A 20,050-nucleotide genomic window follows, 5' to 3' on the forward strand; every position below is an offset into this window, starting at 1 on the left:
ACTTTTCATTTTTCACAATGATGTTGTCCCAGGTGTTGAGATGGTACATCCCAAGTTTGAAGTCAATCGGGTTAACCGTGTAGGAGAAGCGGGCAAAAGTATGACCCCTGTAAATGTGCAAAAATTGGCAAAAATTGGACATTTAAATACTCATACCTCACTTTCTGTCTATTTTAGGGTACACACTTCAAAGAGGTTTTTGTTCATTGGGATGTGCTACAGGTGCCACACAATTTTCATAGCCGTCGGACAATCGTAGCGGGACAGGGATCCGTTTAACCTATGTAGGGGGCGCTAAGGAGCCATTTTTCTGTTATCATGTATGGCGACTTTAAAATATCAAATTTTTCGCCAGGCCTGATGTGCGTGTAAAGTTTGGTGAGTTTTCGGTCACGTTTAGTGTCTCAAAAATGCGATTGTTTGCGGAGAAGAATAATAATAAGAATAACTAGAGCTGCGAGCAGCTATAAAGGGCCCTCGCAACCTGGGCCACGTTGGGGTACTTGCACGTCGGGGTACTGGCACGTTGGGGTACTGTCAAATCGGACAAGGACCATCTAAAATGTTTTTGACAAGCTTTGTGAGTGCAAAAGGCCAAAGATGGTGTGCAATTCCCAAAATAAATTCAAAATGGCGGACTTCCTTTTAGGTTTAGCATACGGCTACAGAATACTTTTTGTAGGTCTTAAGCTAATAGGTATGCCTCCCAGTTTTCACAAATCTAGGTCAAGTCATCTTTAGTTGTGTATCGCTTGAATCATACAATTGGAAATGCTCCATAAAAATGCATAGAGGGCGCTATTGAGCACAACGTTGGGTTACTTGCACGTCAGGGTACTGGCACGTTGGGGTACTGTTACATGGAACAAGGACCATTTAAAATGTTAGTTTTTTCCATGCCTTGTTTGTGCAAAGTTTAATGAAAGAGGCCAAAAATGATGTATAATTCCCAAAATAAAATCAAAATAGCGGACTTCCTCTTTGGTTTGGCAAATGGCTACATAATACTTTTTTGTAGGTATTCTGCTGATAGGGGTCTGTCCTAATTTTCACAAATCTAGCAGAATCATACAATCGGAAATACTTCATAAAAATGTCTAGAGGGCGCTATTTATTGCAAATTGCACAATAAATCTCTAAAAATTCATGTTCATGACAAGTCTGATGTGTTTGCAAAGTTTCATGAGTTTTCACACATGTATAGATAAAAAAACAAAGCAGCACTTTACTTGGCAAACAATGCATCGCTATAGCAGCAGCGTGCGACAAAATAAAACTTGCGATAACTTTGCATCTTAAACATCTTACGATGAAAGACACCAAGTTTGAAGACGGTCGGATGAACTTTGTACGAGGAGTTCGTTAAAATATGACCCCTGAAAAAGGCCACAAAAAATGGCAACAAATCCCATCGTAAATCAAAATGGCGGACTTCCTGTTTGGTTTAGCACACGGTTCCAAGAGACTTTTTTGTACATCGTAGGCTCTTATGTATGCCTGCAAATTATCATCGCGCTAGGTGAAACGTACAACCGGGAATGCTTCGTTAAAGAGGAGTTTTCTAGCTCAAAATGTGATGCCCGGCCCCTGGGGGACTTCCTGTTGGGTTTAGCACATGGCACCAAGAGACTTTTTTGTACATTGTGGGCTGTTACATATGTCTACAAATTTTTGTAGCTCTAGCTACTTCGTACAACTGGGAATGCTTCATTAAGAAGGATTTTTTTCCTTTGCAAAAAGTGCATGCCACGACAACAGCGTGCGACGAAATAAAGAGCTTTCAATAACTTTTCATCCTCAACATCTTAAGATGAGTCACACCAAGTTTGAAGATGATCGGATAAACTCTGTAGGAGGAGTTCGTTAAAATAAGACCCCTACGAAATGGCCCAAAAAATGGCAACACATTCCAAAATAAATCAAAATGGCGGACTTCCTGTGAGGTTTAGCATATGGTTCAAAAATAGTTTTTTGTAGGTCATAGCCTTTTACATATGTGTACAAATTTTCGTAGCTCTAGATTAAACGTACAATCGGCAATGCTTCGTGAAGTAAGAATTTTTAAACTCTAAATTTGATGCGTCGCCGCCGTCATATAGTATATCAAAAACTTTAGATTTTTTACCATGATGTTGTCCCAGGTGTTGAGATGGTACAGCCCAAGTTTGAAGTCAATCGGGTTAACCGTGTAGGAGAAGCGGGCAAAAGTATGACCCCTGTAAATGTGCAAAAATGGGCCAAAATTGGACATTCAGATGATCATACCTCACTTTCTGTCTATTTTAGGGTACACACATCAAAGAGGTTTTTGTTCATCTGGATGTGCTACGGGTGCCACACAATTTTCGTCGCCATAGGACAATCGTAGCGGGACAGGGATCCGTTTAACCTATGTAGGTGGCGCTATGGAGCCATTTTTCTGTTATCATGTATGGCGACTTTAAAATATCAAATTTTTCGCCAGGCCTGATGTGCGTGTAAAGTTTGGTGAGTTTTCGTTCACGTTTAGCGTCTCAAAAATGCGATTGTTTGCGGAGAATAATAATAATAATAATAATAATAATAACTAGAGCTGCGAGCAGCTATAAAGGGCCCTCGCAACCCGTGCCACGTTGGGGTATTTGCACGTCGGGGTACTGGCACGTTAGGGTACTGTTTCATAAGAAACCGTCTAAATTGTATATGTTTTGCCATGCTTTTTGTGTTTGTTCACATTGCTATGGAATGCTTTGTCGAGGTATTCGGCTGATAGGTATGCCTCCCAATATTCACACATCTAGCTGAATCATATAAAAAAAAAAATTCTTTGCAAACAATGCATCGCTACAGCAAAGGCGTGCCACGTTGGGGTACTTGCACGTCGGGGTACTGGCACGTTGGGGTACTGTCAAATAGGACAAGGACCATCTAAAATGTTTTTGACAAGCCTTGTGTGTGCAAAGTTTAATCAAAACGCAAAATATGGTGCGCAATTCCCAAAATAAATTCAAAATGGCGGACTTCCTTTTAGGTTTAGCATACGGCTACAGAATACTTTTTGTAGGTCTTAAGCTAATAGGTATGCCTCCCAGTTTTCACAAATCTAGGTCAAGTCATCTTTAGTTGTGTATCGCTTGAATCATACAATTGGAAATGCTCCATAAAAATGCATAGAGGGCGCTATTGAGCACAACGTTGAGTTACTTGCACGTCAGGGTACTGGCACGTTGGGGTACTGTTACATGGAACAAGGACCATTAAAAATGTTAGTTTTTTCCATGCCTTGTCTGTGCAAAGTTTAATGAAGAAGGCCAAAAATTATGTATAATTCCCAAAATAAAATCAAAATAGCGGACTTCCTCTTTGGTTTGGCAAATGGCTACATAATACTTTTTTGTAGGTCTAGCATAATCATACAATCGGAAATGCTTCATAAAAATGTCTAGAGGGCGCTATTTATTGCAAATTGCACAATAAATCTCTGAAAATTCATGTTCATGACAAGTCTGATGTGTTTGCAAAGTTTCATGAGTTTTCATGTGTATAAAAAAAAAAAAAAGCAGCACTTGACAACTGTTACATGGAACAAGGACCATTTAAAATGTTAGTTTTTTCCATGCCTTGTCTGTGCAAAGTTGAATGAAAAAGGCCAAAAATGATGTATAATTCCCAAAATAAAATCAAAATAGCGGACTTCCTCTTTGGTTTGGCAAATGGCTACATAATACTTTTTTGTAGGTCTAGCATAATCATACAATCGGAAATGCTTCGTAAAAATGTCTAGAGGGCGCTATTTATTGCAAATTGCACAATAAATCTCTGAAAATTCATGTTCATGACAAGTCTGATGTGTTTGCAAAGTTCCATGAGTTTTCATGTGTATAAAAAAAAAAAAGCAGCACTTGACAAACAATGCATTGCTATGGCAACAGCGTGTTACAAAATAAAAAACTTTAGATTACTTTGCATCTTAAACATCTTAAGATGAAACACACCAAGTTTGAAGACAGTCGGATAAATTTTGTAGGAGGGGTTCGTTAAAATATGACCCCTGAAAGTTTTTCCTTGTTCGGTTGGAGGGTTAGATCAGGGGATGTCGCAACTTGTTTGTGGTTAAGTGCTACAGAAGTAAATGTGTCTTAACAACCTCATGATTGAATGTGTTTTCAATTCTCTAGGATGTGATTGGATTGTATCAATTAAATGTTCTTATAACTGATTCAGTGAGTAGTAAAAATAGTGTGTCAAGTATAATGACATGAAATATAAGGAATACAAAAAACAAAACAAGAACCCTCTAAATTACACATTTTGTTCCAGGCTTTATGTGCGTGCATAGTTTGAGTATACACCTAGGTTTAGGCCAGGAGTGTTCAAACCTTTTGCAAAGAGGGCCGGGTATGGTAAGGTGAAAATGTGTGGGGCCTAATCAACCATTTAGTTTAGCCTGACATAATTTTTTTACATGCATATGTAAATATATATATGTGGACAAATGTGTACATATGTCTACAAATTTTTGTAGCTCGAGCTGCTTCGTCCAACTGGGAACGCTGCATTAAGAAGGATTTTTTTTTCCTTTGCCAATAGTGCATGCCACGACAACAGCGTGCGACGAAATAAAAAGCTTTCAATAACTTTTCATCGTCAACATCTTAAGATGAATCACACCAAGTTTGAAGATGATCGGATAAACTCTGTAGGAGGAGTTCGTTAAAATAAGACCCCTATGAAATGGCCAAAAAAATGGCAACATGTTCCAAAGTAAATCAAAATGGCAGACTTCCTGTTAGGTTTAGCATATGGTTCAAAAAGAGTTTTTTGTACCTCGAGGGCTGTTACATATGTCTTCAAATTTTGGTCACTCTAGGTGAAACGTACAGCCGGAAATGCTTCATTAAGTAAAAATTTTGAAATGCAAAATTTGATGCCCTGCCTCTGGCGGACTTCCTGTTAGGTTTAGCATATGGCACCAACAGGCTTTTTTGTAGATCATAGTCTGTTACATATGTGTACCAATTTTCGTAGCTCTAGATTAAACGTATAACCGGCAATACTTCAGATGAAACATGCCAAAGAATGAAGACAATCTGATAAGTTTTGTAGAAAATATGAGGCCTATAAAAGGCCCCCCAAAAATGGCTACAAATAGCAAAGTAAATCAAAATGCCGGACTTCCTGTTTGGCTTAGCATATGGTTCTAAAAGACTTTTTTGTACATCGTGGGCTCTTATGTATGCCTCCAAATTAGCATAGCGCTAGGTGAAAGGTACAACCGGGAATGCTTCGTTAAAGAGGAGTTTTTTAGCTCAAAAAGTGATGCCCGGCCCTTGCGGGACTTCCTGTTGGGTTTAGCACAAAGCAGCAAGAGACTTTTTTGTAGGTCATGGTCTGTTACATATGTGTACCAATTTTCGTAGCTCTAGGTTAAACATACAACCGGCAATACTACGTTTAGTAAGAGTTTTGAAACTCTAAATTTGATGCCCCACCGCCGTCATATAGTATGTCGAAAACTTTAGATTTTTTACCATGGTGTTGTCCCAGGTCTTGAGATGGTACATCCCAAGTTTGAAGTCAATTGGATTACCCGTGTAGGAGAAGCAGGCAAAAGTATGACCCCTGTAAATGTGCAAAAATTGGCCAAAATTGGACATTTAAATACTCATATCTCACTTCCTGTCTATTTTAGGGTACACACATCAAAGAGGTTTTTGTTCATCTGGATGTGCTACAGGTGCCACACAATTTTCATAGCCGTCGGACAATCGTAGCGGGCCAGGGATCTGTTTAACCTATGTAGGTGGCGCTATGGAGCCATTTTTCTGTTATCACCTATGGCGACTTTAAAATATCAAATTTTTCGCCAGGCCTGACGTGTGTGTAAAGTTTGGTGAGTTTTCGTTCACGTTTAGTGTCTCAAAAATGTGATTGTTTGCGGAAAAGAATAATAACAAATAAAAAGAAGAATAATAATAAGAATTCCTTGAAAAACAATAGGGACCTCGCAGCGGTCGCTGCTCGGGCCCTAATAATAAGAAGAATTCCTACAAAAACAATAGGGCCTCGCAGCGGCACCGCCGCCGCCGCTGCTCGGGCCCTAATAATAATAATAATAAGAATTCCTACAAAAACAATAGGGCCTCGCAGCGGCACCGCCGCCGCCGCTGCTCGGGCCCTAAAAAGAAGAACAATAAGAATTCCTTGAAAAACAATAGGGACCTCGCAGCGGTCGCTGCTCGGGCCCTAATAAGAAGAATAATAAGAAGAAGAATTCCTACAAAAACAATAGGGCCTCGCAGCGGCACCGCCGCCGCCGCTGCTCGGGCCCTAATAAGAATTCCTTCAGGAACAATAGGGACCTCGCAGCGGTCGCTGCTCGGGCCCTAATAAGAATTCCTTGAAAAACAATAGGGCCTCGCAGCGGCACCGCCGCCGCCGCTGCTCGGGCCCTAATTATAAAGCCGCAAAACACCTAAGCAAAGCATTAACAAAAGTCACACTTCTGTTTTCAAGTAGTGTAGTCTAATCAAAATACCGAATCTCTTGCACACAATTTGGCTGCTCGTCATGATTAAAGCAAAAACAAAAAAAAGCAGCACGTAAACAAAGTTGAAAAAAATGCTCCTAGTGGGTAAGTAAAAAGCAACTTTTTTATAAGTAAAGATCACAATTTTGTAGCAACCATTGTGGATGGCGGGTTATGTAGTTTCCCATGGTCTTGACGGGCCATGAATGCAACGCAGTTTTTTTTTTTTTTTTTGTGTGCTAACGTTACGTGATGTTCTCTTGCTTGGTTAGCCTGATCATTTCACAAACGCTACAATATGAATTACGGCTGGACCAGAGGTCGCTTGTTGTTGGGGAAAAAAAAGTGCACTTTTTTTTTGCGCCACTATTTCTCTGCAATCTGCGTACATGCAAAGAATGGCGGTGTTGAGATAAAAACAACTTACGACTTGGCAGCTTGCAATACGGATCCATCGCTGTTATACGGCGTGATTTTGGTGAACGCTGTGCTGCTATTTTGGAGGCGCATGCATGCATTGAGCTGTTGTATCTCTCTGCTTGGGAGTTTTTGGCTTTACCATTTGGCTGTCATTATGTACGCTGCTGTTTCAGGTGGCTGAACATGTTCGTAGTGTTGTCGTAACTTGCCTTCATGTGCTCCTTGCACACTTTGCATCTGATTTACGCCTGTTTTTTGTCATCTAGCGTGAAGCCAAAGCAGTTCCATATTACGGATGATAAATTTCTATTTGGAACATACTGTCTTTCAGCCTCCTCCACCACGAGCCTGCATATTTTCAGGGTGGGAAGACCCGGGGTGGGGCGGGTGTGAAGTGTGCGGGCTACAGTTGACCACTGATTGGCCATGGTCATAGGTCACGCACACGCACTCTGGAGACAGTGCAGGCGGCAGGTACATCGCTGTCCTTCAGTCAGTGGCAGAAAACGAGCTGACGGTCAAATTTGTGCTGAAAGCCTTTGCGTCCTGATCAGACGATTCCACAGAAATGACAGATCGTGAGCCCCGCATTTCGTCTAACGATTTAATATCACCATATCGCCCACCCCTAGAACTTGAAAGCATTTTGGCATTGTCACATTACTTGAAAAAGTAATGTGACTACTGCTTACTGATTACTCCGCAAAAAAGTAATCTAGTTACTTTATTGATAACTTTATTAACAAAGTAACTAAGTTACTCAAAAAGTAACGTATCAGTTAGTTTTTAGCACCAATTTCCGCCCTTTGCTGCCTCAATATAAGAATGACAACCAATTACTTCAATAATACTTATGAAAGTGCATGAACTTAAAACATGAACATGTTTCTTTGTTTCTGTTTTCTCTGGTTTTACAATACATAAATGGTTTTTGTGTCACACATTACACCTGCAGGCTTGTTACAAACTGTAACTATAACATTTACATGAAGGCTGGTTGCAGCTGTAACTATCACATTTTCTATTTTGTCAAGTACCAGAGCTGACCTACAGTCATGCAGACAGGCTTTTTTTTATTTTTACTGTGGCATATTCTTTCTGGAAGTATGACGAGACACTGTGGGGCAGCTCAGCATTTTTGCTAGTAATGTTCTCTTTTATTATTGCACGGAAAAGGGCGAGTGTAAAGTACTCAATAGGACACATTTCCTCTGTATATCGTCTGACCAACTTTTTTCAGCTCATTCCAATCCCACTTACTGGTGCTCTTTTACTAAAATCCAGCTTCATCTGTTTGCGTGCCAGGGGGTTGGGGGGGAATTAGCTGGGCTGAAGGAACTGTTGAACTGCTGGTTGTCCCCTTACCTGTCAGCTTTGCTTTGAGTTGTTGCGCTGTGCTGTGATGAGTTTCCTCAAATTGGATGTGGAGTTTTTAGCTAGGAGAGGGTTTTGTCATCTTTACTGGACACAAATGCGAAGTGGTTGTATTTCCAATGAGCAAATGCACCCGTTTGTGGAGGTCCTCCTGCTTCTTCCATTGTTTACGTCGTGACGAGGTTGTTTTTGGCCAGACTCCTAGTGCTCACCGCCCACACATGCTGGTACACGTTGCGTCTTCCGTTGAGAAAACGTGACATGCAATGTGACGTCCCTCCCAAAGGCAGGAGAAACATTTTCTCCTCGCAATTATCTTCGAAATGGACAACAAAATTCTGCATTCCACATTCATTACGAGGTAATAAAATATAGTAACGTACAGCCACTTAGGAAAGTTAACTTTAATCAGATTACTGGTTTGGAAAAATGAATGCGTTAGATTGCTCGGTATTGAGAAAGTACCGTATTTTCCGCACTATAAGGCGCACCGCATTACAAGGCGCACCTTCAATGAATGACATATTTTAAAACTTTTTCCTTTTTCCATATATAAGGCACACCGCATTATAAGGCGCACATTCAATGAATGACATATTTTAAAACTTTTTCCATATAAATAAGGCGCTACAGTAGAGGCTGGGGTTACGTTATGCATCCATTAGATGGTGCTGCGCTAAAGGGAATGTCAACAAAACAGTCAGATAGGTCAGTCAAACTTTATTAATAGATTACAAACCCGCTTTCTGACAACTCCATTCACTCCCAAAATTAATAAACAGCTGTTTTATTATTTTCTCTGAGGTAAAGTATTAGTATTAGCCAGCGATCCAAGATGGCGGGATCTTCTGCCGATCGTGCAGGGTCACCGATAGCATATTTACAGCGAGACCTGTTGAGGCTCAATATTAATCCATATATAAGGCGCACTGGATTATAAGGCGCATGGTCAGCTTTTGAAAAAAAATTGAAGGCTTTTAGGTGTGCCTTATAGTGCAGAAAATACGGGAATCAGATTAAAATAACAGTGACAACACTGATTATAGGTAAATGAAAATGTATATTTAGCAGAGCAAAACAATGTGAATAATGGTTACCTTTCTTGCAGTAACCATTTGGAGAAGAGCCTTCAGCTCCTGATGGACAGGGTGGACGACATGAACCAAGACATTGTCAAGTATAACACCTACAGCCGCAATCTGAGCAAACAGCAGCAGCAGAAGCACCAGGTAATTCTCACAGTTAAACATGCACAAACTTTTCTTTAGACAAGCAAATACACACCACCCACAGACACTGTAAGGAGCTAAGGAAATTTCCAGATGGCAGCATGCATGAGTGATCTGCCTACAAAGATGCAGATACAAATACATTAACAGATGTTTCATTTTAAAAACAACAAGATGTTTCCCCCATTCAGTAACCTGCCTGAGTATATCTTTTTTTTTCCTATTTTATTAAAAAATATCAAAAGACAAATCAAAGTTCAGTTAATTGTCATTGTCTTTACTACATGGAGACAAAGGTTCCAGGTGAATTCAACGAACAAATTAAACTAATAAACGAGCATATCACTCTTATTTAATGGGGTAGAATGCAGTTTGTCCGATTGGAATTGCTGTATCGTGATGTATCGGCCAGTCGAGCTCTTGGCTCAGACAAGGAATGATTTGCAGTTGTGAGCTCCATTTTACACACTGCTATTGATGGCACATTAATGTAGGGATGGGTACCTTTCACATTTGAACCGGGACTGTTCCAATACCTGGGAATCGATACCAGTACTTTTTTTTTTTTTTTTTTTTAAATTTGGTAAATTGTTTTTATTGATGCATTTATTTATTTGGGTGGTAATTAATGTTCATCATTGTTTATTTAGTATTAAAATCTTTTTAAAAATCAATTTAACAATACCTTTCAGTATATAAAACTTCATCCATCCATCCATCCATCCATTTTCTTGACCGCTTATTCCTCACAAGGGTCGCAGGGGGGTGCTGGAGCCTATCTCAGCTGGCTTTGGGCAGTAGGCGGTAGAGATAGGCCGATAATCGGGGCCGATATTTGACATATTGGTACATATCGGTATCGGCCTGTTTTATTAATCTGACGGCCGATATAAGCGATCCATTTAAAACTCAGTCTTTTCGCTTCGAATGCAGCCCAGAGCGTCTTTGTCTGTTATGGAGTCCAACTCCAGCAACGTAACGCCCATAGCAGCATTTGATTGGTTAGCCGTGCAAGAGCCAGAACCAATCAGTAGTGTAAGCCGTGTATCACAGTAGCCGGTCACACACACGCTCCCACGGAGACAACGCGAGACACATGCTTCGAAGGTAAGTTAAAAGAGAAGAGACTCTGCCGAACTTTTCACCATGATAAGCTAAACACATTGAATTATGTCGTGTATTAAATGCACTATATGAATGAAGCTGCAATGCCTTGCATTGAATCCCGCTAGCTAACAGTAGTGTGTTCAGCTTAGCATGTAGGCTAACACCCAGTAGCTAATTCGCTACTTGAACGATTCGGGGAGGGAATCACACACATTTTCACTTAATTAAGTAAACAATGTTTGTTAGAAATGTTCCAAATATTAACAGTTGTCATTATTAGATTGTCTAGTTCCATGTTAAGAGTAGAGTAATGTCATTATATTTACCTCTCATGACGCACACATTGCATTCTGGGTCATGTCCAGTACTTGTTGTACAGCGATTATGCAGTTAGATGCACAAGTGACACTAAATAGCGTTTAGTTACTTTATATTGTGTTTATTTGTCGCACTGGTTTGCCATTGTGTGCCTTAAGCTTCGACGTCGATTTGATTGACAGCTCGTTGTGCACCTCGTTAAAGTCCGCTCAGTAACTAATTAAGTGTCTCAAACACCGTTTAACTACACGAACGTGTTCTCTTCCGTATGTTAGGCATTAGTAGAGAAATGCACTAAAGTATAGTGTGCTTATTTGCTCGTTTTGTCTCTCTTTTCACGTCATGTCTGCCGTCAGTTGGGACATTATCCTCTCAATGGATGCCACTAATATGTAACATCTACGACCGTAGTCGGCTGCAATTAATGTTCAGTGATGTAATTTCGTTACGTGCATCATACTTTGAATAATGAGCTCATGTTTGGTGTGTTGTATAACGTGTGTTAATAACTATGCATGTGTACAGCTAAGATAGTGCCTGTTAATGTGAATTAGCAATGTTGTAGCCCAGTTATTATTTAGACAAGTAAACCTGTGCCATTAAGTGATACAGTACAGTACAGTAGTGAGAGAATAGTGTGCCCATATACACACGTGTCTATAAGTGTAAAACACATTAAACAGCAGAAACTGGCAGCGGTCCACCGCAACAATGTCTGTTTAACCAAGTTATTCTTACTATTATTATGACACGGAGCGAGAAGGTAGGACTCAGACGCAGAGTGTAAGTTGGCCAACAAGGCTGCAGCTTTAATCCAATTGAACCAAAAACACCTCTCAAGGAGGGAAAAAAGGCAGAACAGAAAGAGCTCCAAACTGGAGAAAAAACAAGGGCACTCAAAAACAGGGACAACTAAAAGCGCTCCGCTAGGGAGGAAAACAAGGGGCAAACTAAGGGCGCAAGACAAAGCAAGGCTAGACATCGAACAAGGACTGTGAAACAAGGACTGTGAGGACGCTTCCATGCACTGAGATGTGACACTTCGGCAACGGAGGGGAGAATGCAGGTGGCTTTTATGTCCGTGTTGATTGGGAGCAGGTGGAAACCATCATGGGCGTGGACCGGTGATTACTGTGCAGGGGAAAGGCAAGTGACCTGAGGTGAGAGGGTGGTTAATGACTTCAAAGTAAACCGGAAACCTGAGTGCAAAAATAAAAGCATGACCAGCGTGGCGGCGTGACAGTACCCCCCCCTCAACGGCCGGCTCCTGACGGCCCAGGCAAGTCAGGATGTTCCTCATGAAACTCGTCTATGAGGGAGGGGTCCACGATGAAACGGGAGGGCACCCACTGCCTCTCCTCCGGCCCGTATCCCTCCCAGTCCACCAGATACTGACGTCCCCGGCCCCGCTTTCTGACATCCAACAACTTCCTGACCTTGTAAACCGGACCCCCCTCCACCATCTCCGGAGGGGGCGGTGCAGGCTCGGGCGGGACCAGGGAACTGTCCTGGACCGGCTTGACCTGGCTCACGTGGAAGGTGGGGTGGGTGCGGAGGGACCGAGGCAGGCGAAGGCGCACGGCGGCAGGACCTATGGACTTGGCAATGGGAAACGGGCCCACAAATCTTGGGGCCAACTTTGGACATGGTACCTTGAGGTGTAGGTTCTTTGTGGACAGCCAGACTCTTTGACCTGGCTGGTACTGTGGCGCGGGCCTCCTCTTCCGGTCAGCAGCTCTTTTCATTCTGTCGCCTTGACGTTGAAGGGCCAGTCGAGCTGCTGACCAGATTCGGCGACATCGGCGGGTCATGGCGAGGACCGAAGGAACTGAGGCTTCCTCCTCCAGGTCCGCGAAGTACGGCGGATCGTATCCGTGCACACATTTGAAAGGCGTGATTCCTGTGGCAGAAGTAGGTTAAGAGTTATGCGCCAGTTCAACCCAGACCAAGTTCTTGCTCCAGGAGGACGGATTTTGGGAGACCAAGCATCGTAGTCCGGTCTCCAGCTGTTGGTTGAGCCTCTCGGCCTGTCCATTGGCCTCTGGGTGGTAGCCTGAGGTCAAGTTCGCCTTAGCCCCTATGGCTCTGCAGAACTCCCTCCAAAAACGAGAAACAAACTGGGGACCGCGGTCCGACACTATGTGCCGCGGGAATCCATGGATCCTGAACACCTGGTCGATCATGACTTCGGCGGTTCTTTTGGCTGAGGGAAGCTTAGGTAATGGGATAAAGCGGGCCATCTTAGAAAAGCGGTCGACGACAGTGAGTATCGTGGTTTTACCATGCGAAGTGGGAAGTCCAGTCACAAAGTCCATAGAAATCTCCGCCCAGGGCCTTGAGGGGATCGGCAGTGGTTGGAGGAGACCCATCCGGGGTTGATTTGATGATTTATTCCGGGCGCAGACTGGGCAGGCCTTGACATAATCACGTACCGAGGTCTCCATTGAAGGCCACCAAAATCTCCGGGCGACGACGTATAGGGTCCTGCGAGTACCTGGGTGGCAAGAAAGACGAGAGGTGTGTGCCCAATTGATCACCTGTGCTCGTAGACCCTCCGGGACGTAGAGCCGTCGTGGTGGACACTCTTTTGGAGCGATCGTGTCTTGGAGAGCCTCCTTGACATCCTCTTCAACCTGCCAGGACATGGTTCCGACAATGCAGTCCCTAGGCAGGATGGGTTCAGGTTCGGCTGTTGTGGTTTCCGGGTCATGGATTCGGGACAGAGCATCTGCTTTGACGTTCTTGCTTCCGGGTCTGTAAGTTAGAGAAAACAAAAACCTGTTAAAAAACAATGACCATCTGGCCTGTCGTGGGTTCAGTCTTTTGGCGTGACGTAGGTATTCCAGGTTGCGGTGGTCTGTCCAGATGATGAAGGGGTGTTCCGCGCCCTCCAGCCAGTGCCTCCATTCTTCCAAGGCGACCTTGACAGCCAGCAATTCTCGGTCTCCCACGCTGTAATTGCGCTCAGCCTTGGAGAGCTTTCTGGACAAAAATGCACAGGGGTGCACCTTCCCATCTTCCTGGCTCCTTTGGGATAGGACGGCCCCGATACCCAGATTGGAGGCATCCACCTCGACCACGAACTGGCGGGTAGGATCAGGAACTCTGAGTATCGGGGCCTCTGTGAATCTTTTCTTGAGTTCCTTGAAGGCAGTGTTGGCTTCCGGGGTCCAGGTGAAGCGTTGCTGTGGCGAGGTCAAGGCATGGAGTGGAGCAGCGATGGAGCTGAAGTTGCGGATGAAGCGACGGTAAAAGTTGGCGAAGCCTAGGAATTGTTGCACCTTTTTTCTGGATTCCGGTGTGGGCCAGTCCCGGACCGCGCTGACCTTCTCCAGCTCCATCTCGACTCTGCCCGGAGATACGATGAATCCCAGAAACGAGACGGTGTCCGCATGAAAAAGGCTCTTTTCAGCCTTTACAAAGAGCTTGTTTTCTAGCAAGCGTTTCAGGACCTGGGTGACATGGTGCTGGTGGGTTTTCAAATCCGGTGAGTAGATCAATATGTCGTCCAGATACACATACACGAACTGGTCGAGGAAGTCCTTGAGTACATTATTAATCATGGCCTGGAAAACCGCTGGTGCATTAGTGAGTCCAAAAGGCATTACTAAGTATTCGTAGTGGCCTCGGGGAGTATTGAAGCCAGTCTTCCACTCATCCCCTGCACGAATACGGACAAGGTGATAAGCGTTGCGGAGATCCAGTTTGGTGAATATCTTGGCTTGCTGGAGCTGGTCGAATACTGAAGACATCAAAGGCAGGGGATAACGATTCTTGACTGTGATTTCATTCAGAGGACTGTAGTCAATGCAAGGGCGTAATGAGCCATCCTTCTTGCCCACAAAGAAAAATCCGGCTCCGGCTGGCGATGACGATGGCCGGATAAGTCCTGCTTTCAAGGAAGTGTCTATGTACTCGTTTAGGGCCTTGCGTTCGGGACCCGACACAGAGTACAATCTCCCCTTGGGGATGGTAGATCCAGGAATCAACTCGATCGCACAGTCATAGGATCGATGTGGGGGAAGTGACATGGCCTTGGTCTTGCTGAACACCTCCCTGAGCGGATGATAGCAGGAGGGAACGGTGTTCAGGTCCGGGTAATCCTGGTCATTCACGAGAGACACCTGTCGGATGGCAGCGGGAGGTGTCTCTGCCGCTGGCCGCTCCACCCCATGGTGGTCACAATCATCTCCCCAGTCCAGGACTCGCCCCGATCGCCAGTCGATGCGGGGGTTGTGCAACTGCAACCAGGGATGACCCAGGACCAGTGTGTGTGATGGGGACCGGAAGACATGGAAGCGAAGGAGTTCTCTGTGCTGCCCAATGTGGATCTCGAGTGGTTCTGTGACGTGCGTGATGAGGAATAGGTCTTTGCCATTGAGCGCCCTGGCCCTCATGTGGGTAGTAAGTGGTTCCGTGCCGGCCTGCAATTTCTTCACCAGACCCCAATCCATGAGGCTCTCGTCCGCTCCAGAGTCAATGAGAGCTAGTAGGTCTGTGGGAGTGGTATTGCAGGAAATCGTGACTTGCGTGAGTTTTCGTTTTTTTCCTTGCTGGTGAGTCGCGGTACTCACCGGAGAGCCTCTCTTGGTGGGACAAGCTACCACCAGATGGCCTTGACGACGTCGCTGGCGTTCGTGGTGAGACAATCGGGCGCGGTCCAGCTGCATCGGCTCCTCGTCACTCTCGCTGGGCCTTCCCGCGGTGGGTGACTGGGGAAGGACACCTCGCGGAGGGCCTCTTGCTTCCGGATGCCGGAAGAATCCGGAACCGTGTCCTCGTTGATGTCTGCTGGTCTGCAAAAGATCTCGCCGTCGATGATCGGTGCGAATGGCCAATGAGATCAATGAGTCCAGATCGCCAGGTAAGTCTACGGGCAATAGGAGTTCTTGCATAGTTGTGGAAAGCCCCTTTAAAAAGTGGTCAAAAAGAGCTGTGTCATTCCAGCCACTCCTGGCCGCTAGAGATCGGAATCGGATTGCGTAGTCATTCACCGATTCTCTGCCCTGTCTGAGGTTACTAAGCTCTCGAGTCTTTTCCCGATCCATGTTAGTTGGATCGAACACGAGACGAAGTGCCCTGCTAAACCCGGCTGCGGTTGAGCAAGTCGGGGAGTGCCTTGCCCATTCCGTGGTGGCCCAGTCTCTGGCTCTTCCAGTCAGATGTGAAATCATGAAGGCCACACGGGAGCGGTCAGTGGGGAAAGCCTGTGGCGAAAGTTCAAAATGTAAGTCGCATTCGGTTAGGAATGCCTGACATTGTCCTTGGTCTCCCGAGTATCGCTCCGGGGGAGCCAGTCTCAATCCAGCCCCGGTCAAGGCTGGAGTCGGGATCGGTGGTTCTGCTGTCTCTGGATTCGTGATGACCGGCGTGGAGGGTCGCAGGTGGCTCATTAGCTCCTGCACCTGTCCAACGAGCTCTCCCATGCGGGTGGCCATCGCCTGCTGGACCTCCTCCGTCTGCGACAGGCGGACGGCCTGTCGTCGAAGTGCAGCCTCCAACTTCTCCGCTGGGTCCATGCTGGCCGAAGTGTACTGACACGGAGCGAGAAGGTAGGACTCAGACGCAGAGTGTAAGTTGGCCAACAAGGCTGCAGCTTTAATCCAATTGAACCAAAAACACCTCTCAAGGAGGGAAAAAAGGCAGAACAGAAAGAGCTCCAAACTGGAGAAAAAACAAGGGCACTCAAAAACAGGGACAACTAAAAGCGCTCCGCTAGGGAGGAAAACAAGGGGCAAACTAAGGGCACAAGACAAAGCAAGGCTAGACATCGAACAAGGACTGTGAAACAAGGACTGTGAGGACGCTTCCATGCACTGAGATGTGACACTTCGGCAACGGAGGGGAGAATGCAGGTGGCTTTTATGTCCGGGTTGATTGGGAGCAGGTGGGCGTGGACCGGTGATTACTGTGCAGGGGAAAGGCAAGTGACCTGAGGTGAGAGGGTGGTTAATGACTTCAAAGTAAACCGGAAACCTGAGTGCAAAAATAAAAGCATGACCAGCGTGGCGGCGTGACATATTATAACCAAGTTATTTTACTCTACCTTTTTCTGCGTTGATTGGAACATCCTAAGTGGCAGTAAACTACATGATGAAGTGTGTTGTATCCTGAAGCTGTCTTTTGACAATTCTCTTGTAGAGAGGAGTAGCATGATATTGCTGTTCTAGATTTAAGATCCTAAGCTTATCAATACTGTCTATATGGTAACAATAACAATAATCATAATGAGACTAAGGTCTACAAGAACTGTATGGTGTTCAGGGATGAATAGTTTTTCTCATGGATTTTTTTTTTTTTTCTGTAGTAATAAGTAATGCCACAGTTGATGCACATTTTGAATGACAGGGTTCCTCCTATTACTTTAAAATATAAAAATATAACATTTATATAATAAAACTACAAGTATCCCAAATGCTATAAAAGGTCATGTAACGTTGGCCCCCACATTTAACTCCCCCCACCACCAACGTCTTATTGCAGATGGAAGGATGTAAAATGAAAAGTGCAGTGTGAGAATCCATTGTAAAGAACGGTTAGGGTTTGCATTATTCAAAAATTTGGTGCCAACATTTGAACTTTTACTGCAAATGAATATCGGCTTCAAATATCGGTTATTAGCCTCCTTGACTACCGATAATCGGTATCGGCCCTGAAAAAAGCATATCGGTTTATTTCTAGTAGGCGGCGTACACCCTGAACTGGTTGCCAGCCGATTGCAGGGCACACAGAGACGAACAACCATACACACTCACAAGCACACCTCGGGGACAATTTGGAGCGCCCAATTAACCTGCCATGCATGTCTTTTGAATGTGGGAGGAGACCCGAGTACCCGGAGAAGACCCATGCGGGCACAGGGAGAACATGCAAACTCCACCCAGGAAGGCCGGAGCCTGGACTCGAACCCGAGTCCTCAGTATTGGGAGGCGGACGTGCTAACCAGTCATTCACCGTGACGCCCTATATAAAACTTGACAAATAAAAAACAAAATAAAATTTAATTCAATTGAGCCAGAGAGGGATAGTAAAAAATAAAGGTTTAACATTTTACAATTACTGAAGTATAATTTCTAAACATAATATTACAAAAAAACAGTGTGAATCAAAGTGCTTTGCAATGAACAACAGAATGTTGTAGTGCTTTGCTTCATACAAAGATCTGGAGCCAGACAGAAAGTCACATCATTGATTTTTGACAATTGACATCAAAAGTTACTTTCCCTTATTTTGTGTAATGAGCGGTTCGAGCATGGACACTGAGCCTTCACATAGGTCTGAACAAAATACACATGTAGCGGACAAACGCGCAAATCCAAAATACCGTTCTATAAAAACAAATGTGATATTCTAGCACAAACCACAGCACTGCAAAAAAAAAAAAGTATTATAAAGGGAAGTGACCTGGGAATAAAAATGCAAAGATCATAAACAAAAAAATAAAAAATAAAAATAGCCCTTCACAACCCTGCCAGTCCAGCTCGACAGGTCGATGGTAGGGCGGGCTAAATGAAACGGCAGCCTATAATCGATCTAAAAAGGACAGCAGGAGCAGCAGAAAATAACTGTAAAAAAAAAAAAGACAGTATTTACGATCAAACAGATTTCAAAACGTATTTAATCGACTAAAAAAACATGTCAAACAATAAAAAGTTATACCTGTGCCTCGTAAACACCACGCACACACAAAGTTCTGCTTTACAAACACCCTAACGACAATTCATGTATCAGGTAAGTCCTTGGCACCAAAGCCTTATGTAGTCCTGTCATATGAAAATAAATAAATAAATAAAACTAACACATAATTGCTATCAGCGTCACACTTAAAACAGTCTAAAAATCACTCACCAACAGTTTCACTCAGTGAGCACCTACGTGCTCTCATTTAACCCTGATTTGGTCAAAGAACTACAGCGACACCTTGAGGTGGCACTTACTACAAGTAAATATGTCAATTAATAATTGATGTTAACTTTGTTACTTGTGCAATTGTTTTTCAAGAATGTAAAGTCGGAAAAGATGAACAAAGAGAATAAATGGGTTCTCAACTCAACTCAACTTTGTTTATAAAGCGCTTTAAGAACAGGCGTTGCTGTATACAAAGTGCTGTACATAAACATAAACATCAGTTTTGCAGTAAACAAGAACAAAGCAAACATTTTGAAGTGCGAATACAGGAACACCAAGAACAAGTCTCATGGTGTGCCAAAAGCCAAAGAATATAGATGTGTTTTAAGACGTGTTTTTAAAGAGGATAAAGAGGGGGATTGCCTAATATTTAGTGGAAGGTCCGTTCCAAAGGGAGGGACCGGCAACAGCAAAGGCATGATCTCCTCTAAGCCTCCGCTTAGCCCTCGGTACCTCCAATTGAGTCTGGTCTGCTGCTTTGAATTAGGGATGTAATGATAAGCGCAATATCGTGATATTAAAACTTCCACAATATCGTCCTCATGTTCACAATATTTAACTCATTCACTCCCAGCCATTTTCACAGAAGCAATCCTGTTCGCTCCCGGCTGTTTTACTTGATTGTGACTGATTTTGCAAGGCCCACAGAATATTGTGTTCTATTGCTATAAAAGCATGGAACCTATCAAAAGAAAGATTAAAGTCTCTTCTTTCATCAGGAAAAAAAGTATGTTTCTGTTTCCGTTTTGCAGCAATTAGCATTAGAAGAGAGCTAAGTTTCATCAGTTTTCACAAATCTATTTAAAATTGTAAGTAATTTAGCTTTTTTTTTCTCCATAACCCTGGTTGATCTCCTTTGCTCTGCTGCCACCTGCTGGCCATTTGTGCAATACTACCATTTCTGCAACCGTTCTTAGCTGTTGAGAGGCTGCATCAAAGCCTTCTGTATGCTCTAGCATAAAAACAAAAAAAAAACATCTAAATACGTCTTTGGGACACAAAACATTAAAAAAAACGGATTTACACGTTATTGGGAGCAAATGAGTTAAAAGGAACACATCTGTTAAAAAAGTCAGGTTGATTTCCATTTGTGCAGTTCTAGCACCCTCTAGTAGCTAGTTTATTAGTGCAATTTAATTTTCATTCGGGAGGTTTTAGCCTTCTATGTTTAAAATCTATGCTAATT

At 43.7% G+C, this 20,050-nt stretch overlaps 1 protein-coding gene across 2 annotated transcripts in view; it reads left to right on the forward strand.

The window, feature by feature from the left end:
* Positions 1-20,050, forward strand: part of LOC144022966 (eukaryotic translation initiation factor 3 subunit H-like) — a 215,187-nt gene that overhangs the window by 172,496 nt on the left and 22,641 nt on the right. For both annotated transcript variants that reach the window (XM_077528195.1, XM_077528194.1), the window contains exon 4: positions 9,411-9,531. In XM_077528195.1, the coding sequence (XP_077384321.1) occupies positions 9,411-9,531 (121 nt within the window). The remainder of the gene's footprint in view (positions 1-9,410; positions 9,532-20,050) is intronic.

This window comes from Festucalex cinctus, chromosome 7 (genome assembly GCF_051991245.1).
Source record: "Festucalex cinctus isolate MCC-2025b chromosome 7, RoL_Fcin_1.0, whole genome shotgun sequence".
Classification (NCBI taxonomy): Eukaryota; Metazoa; Chordata; class Actinopteri; order Syngnathiformes; family Syngnathidae; genus Festucalex; species Festucalex cinctus.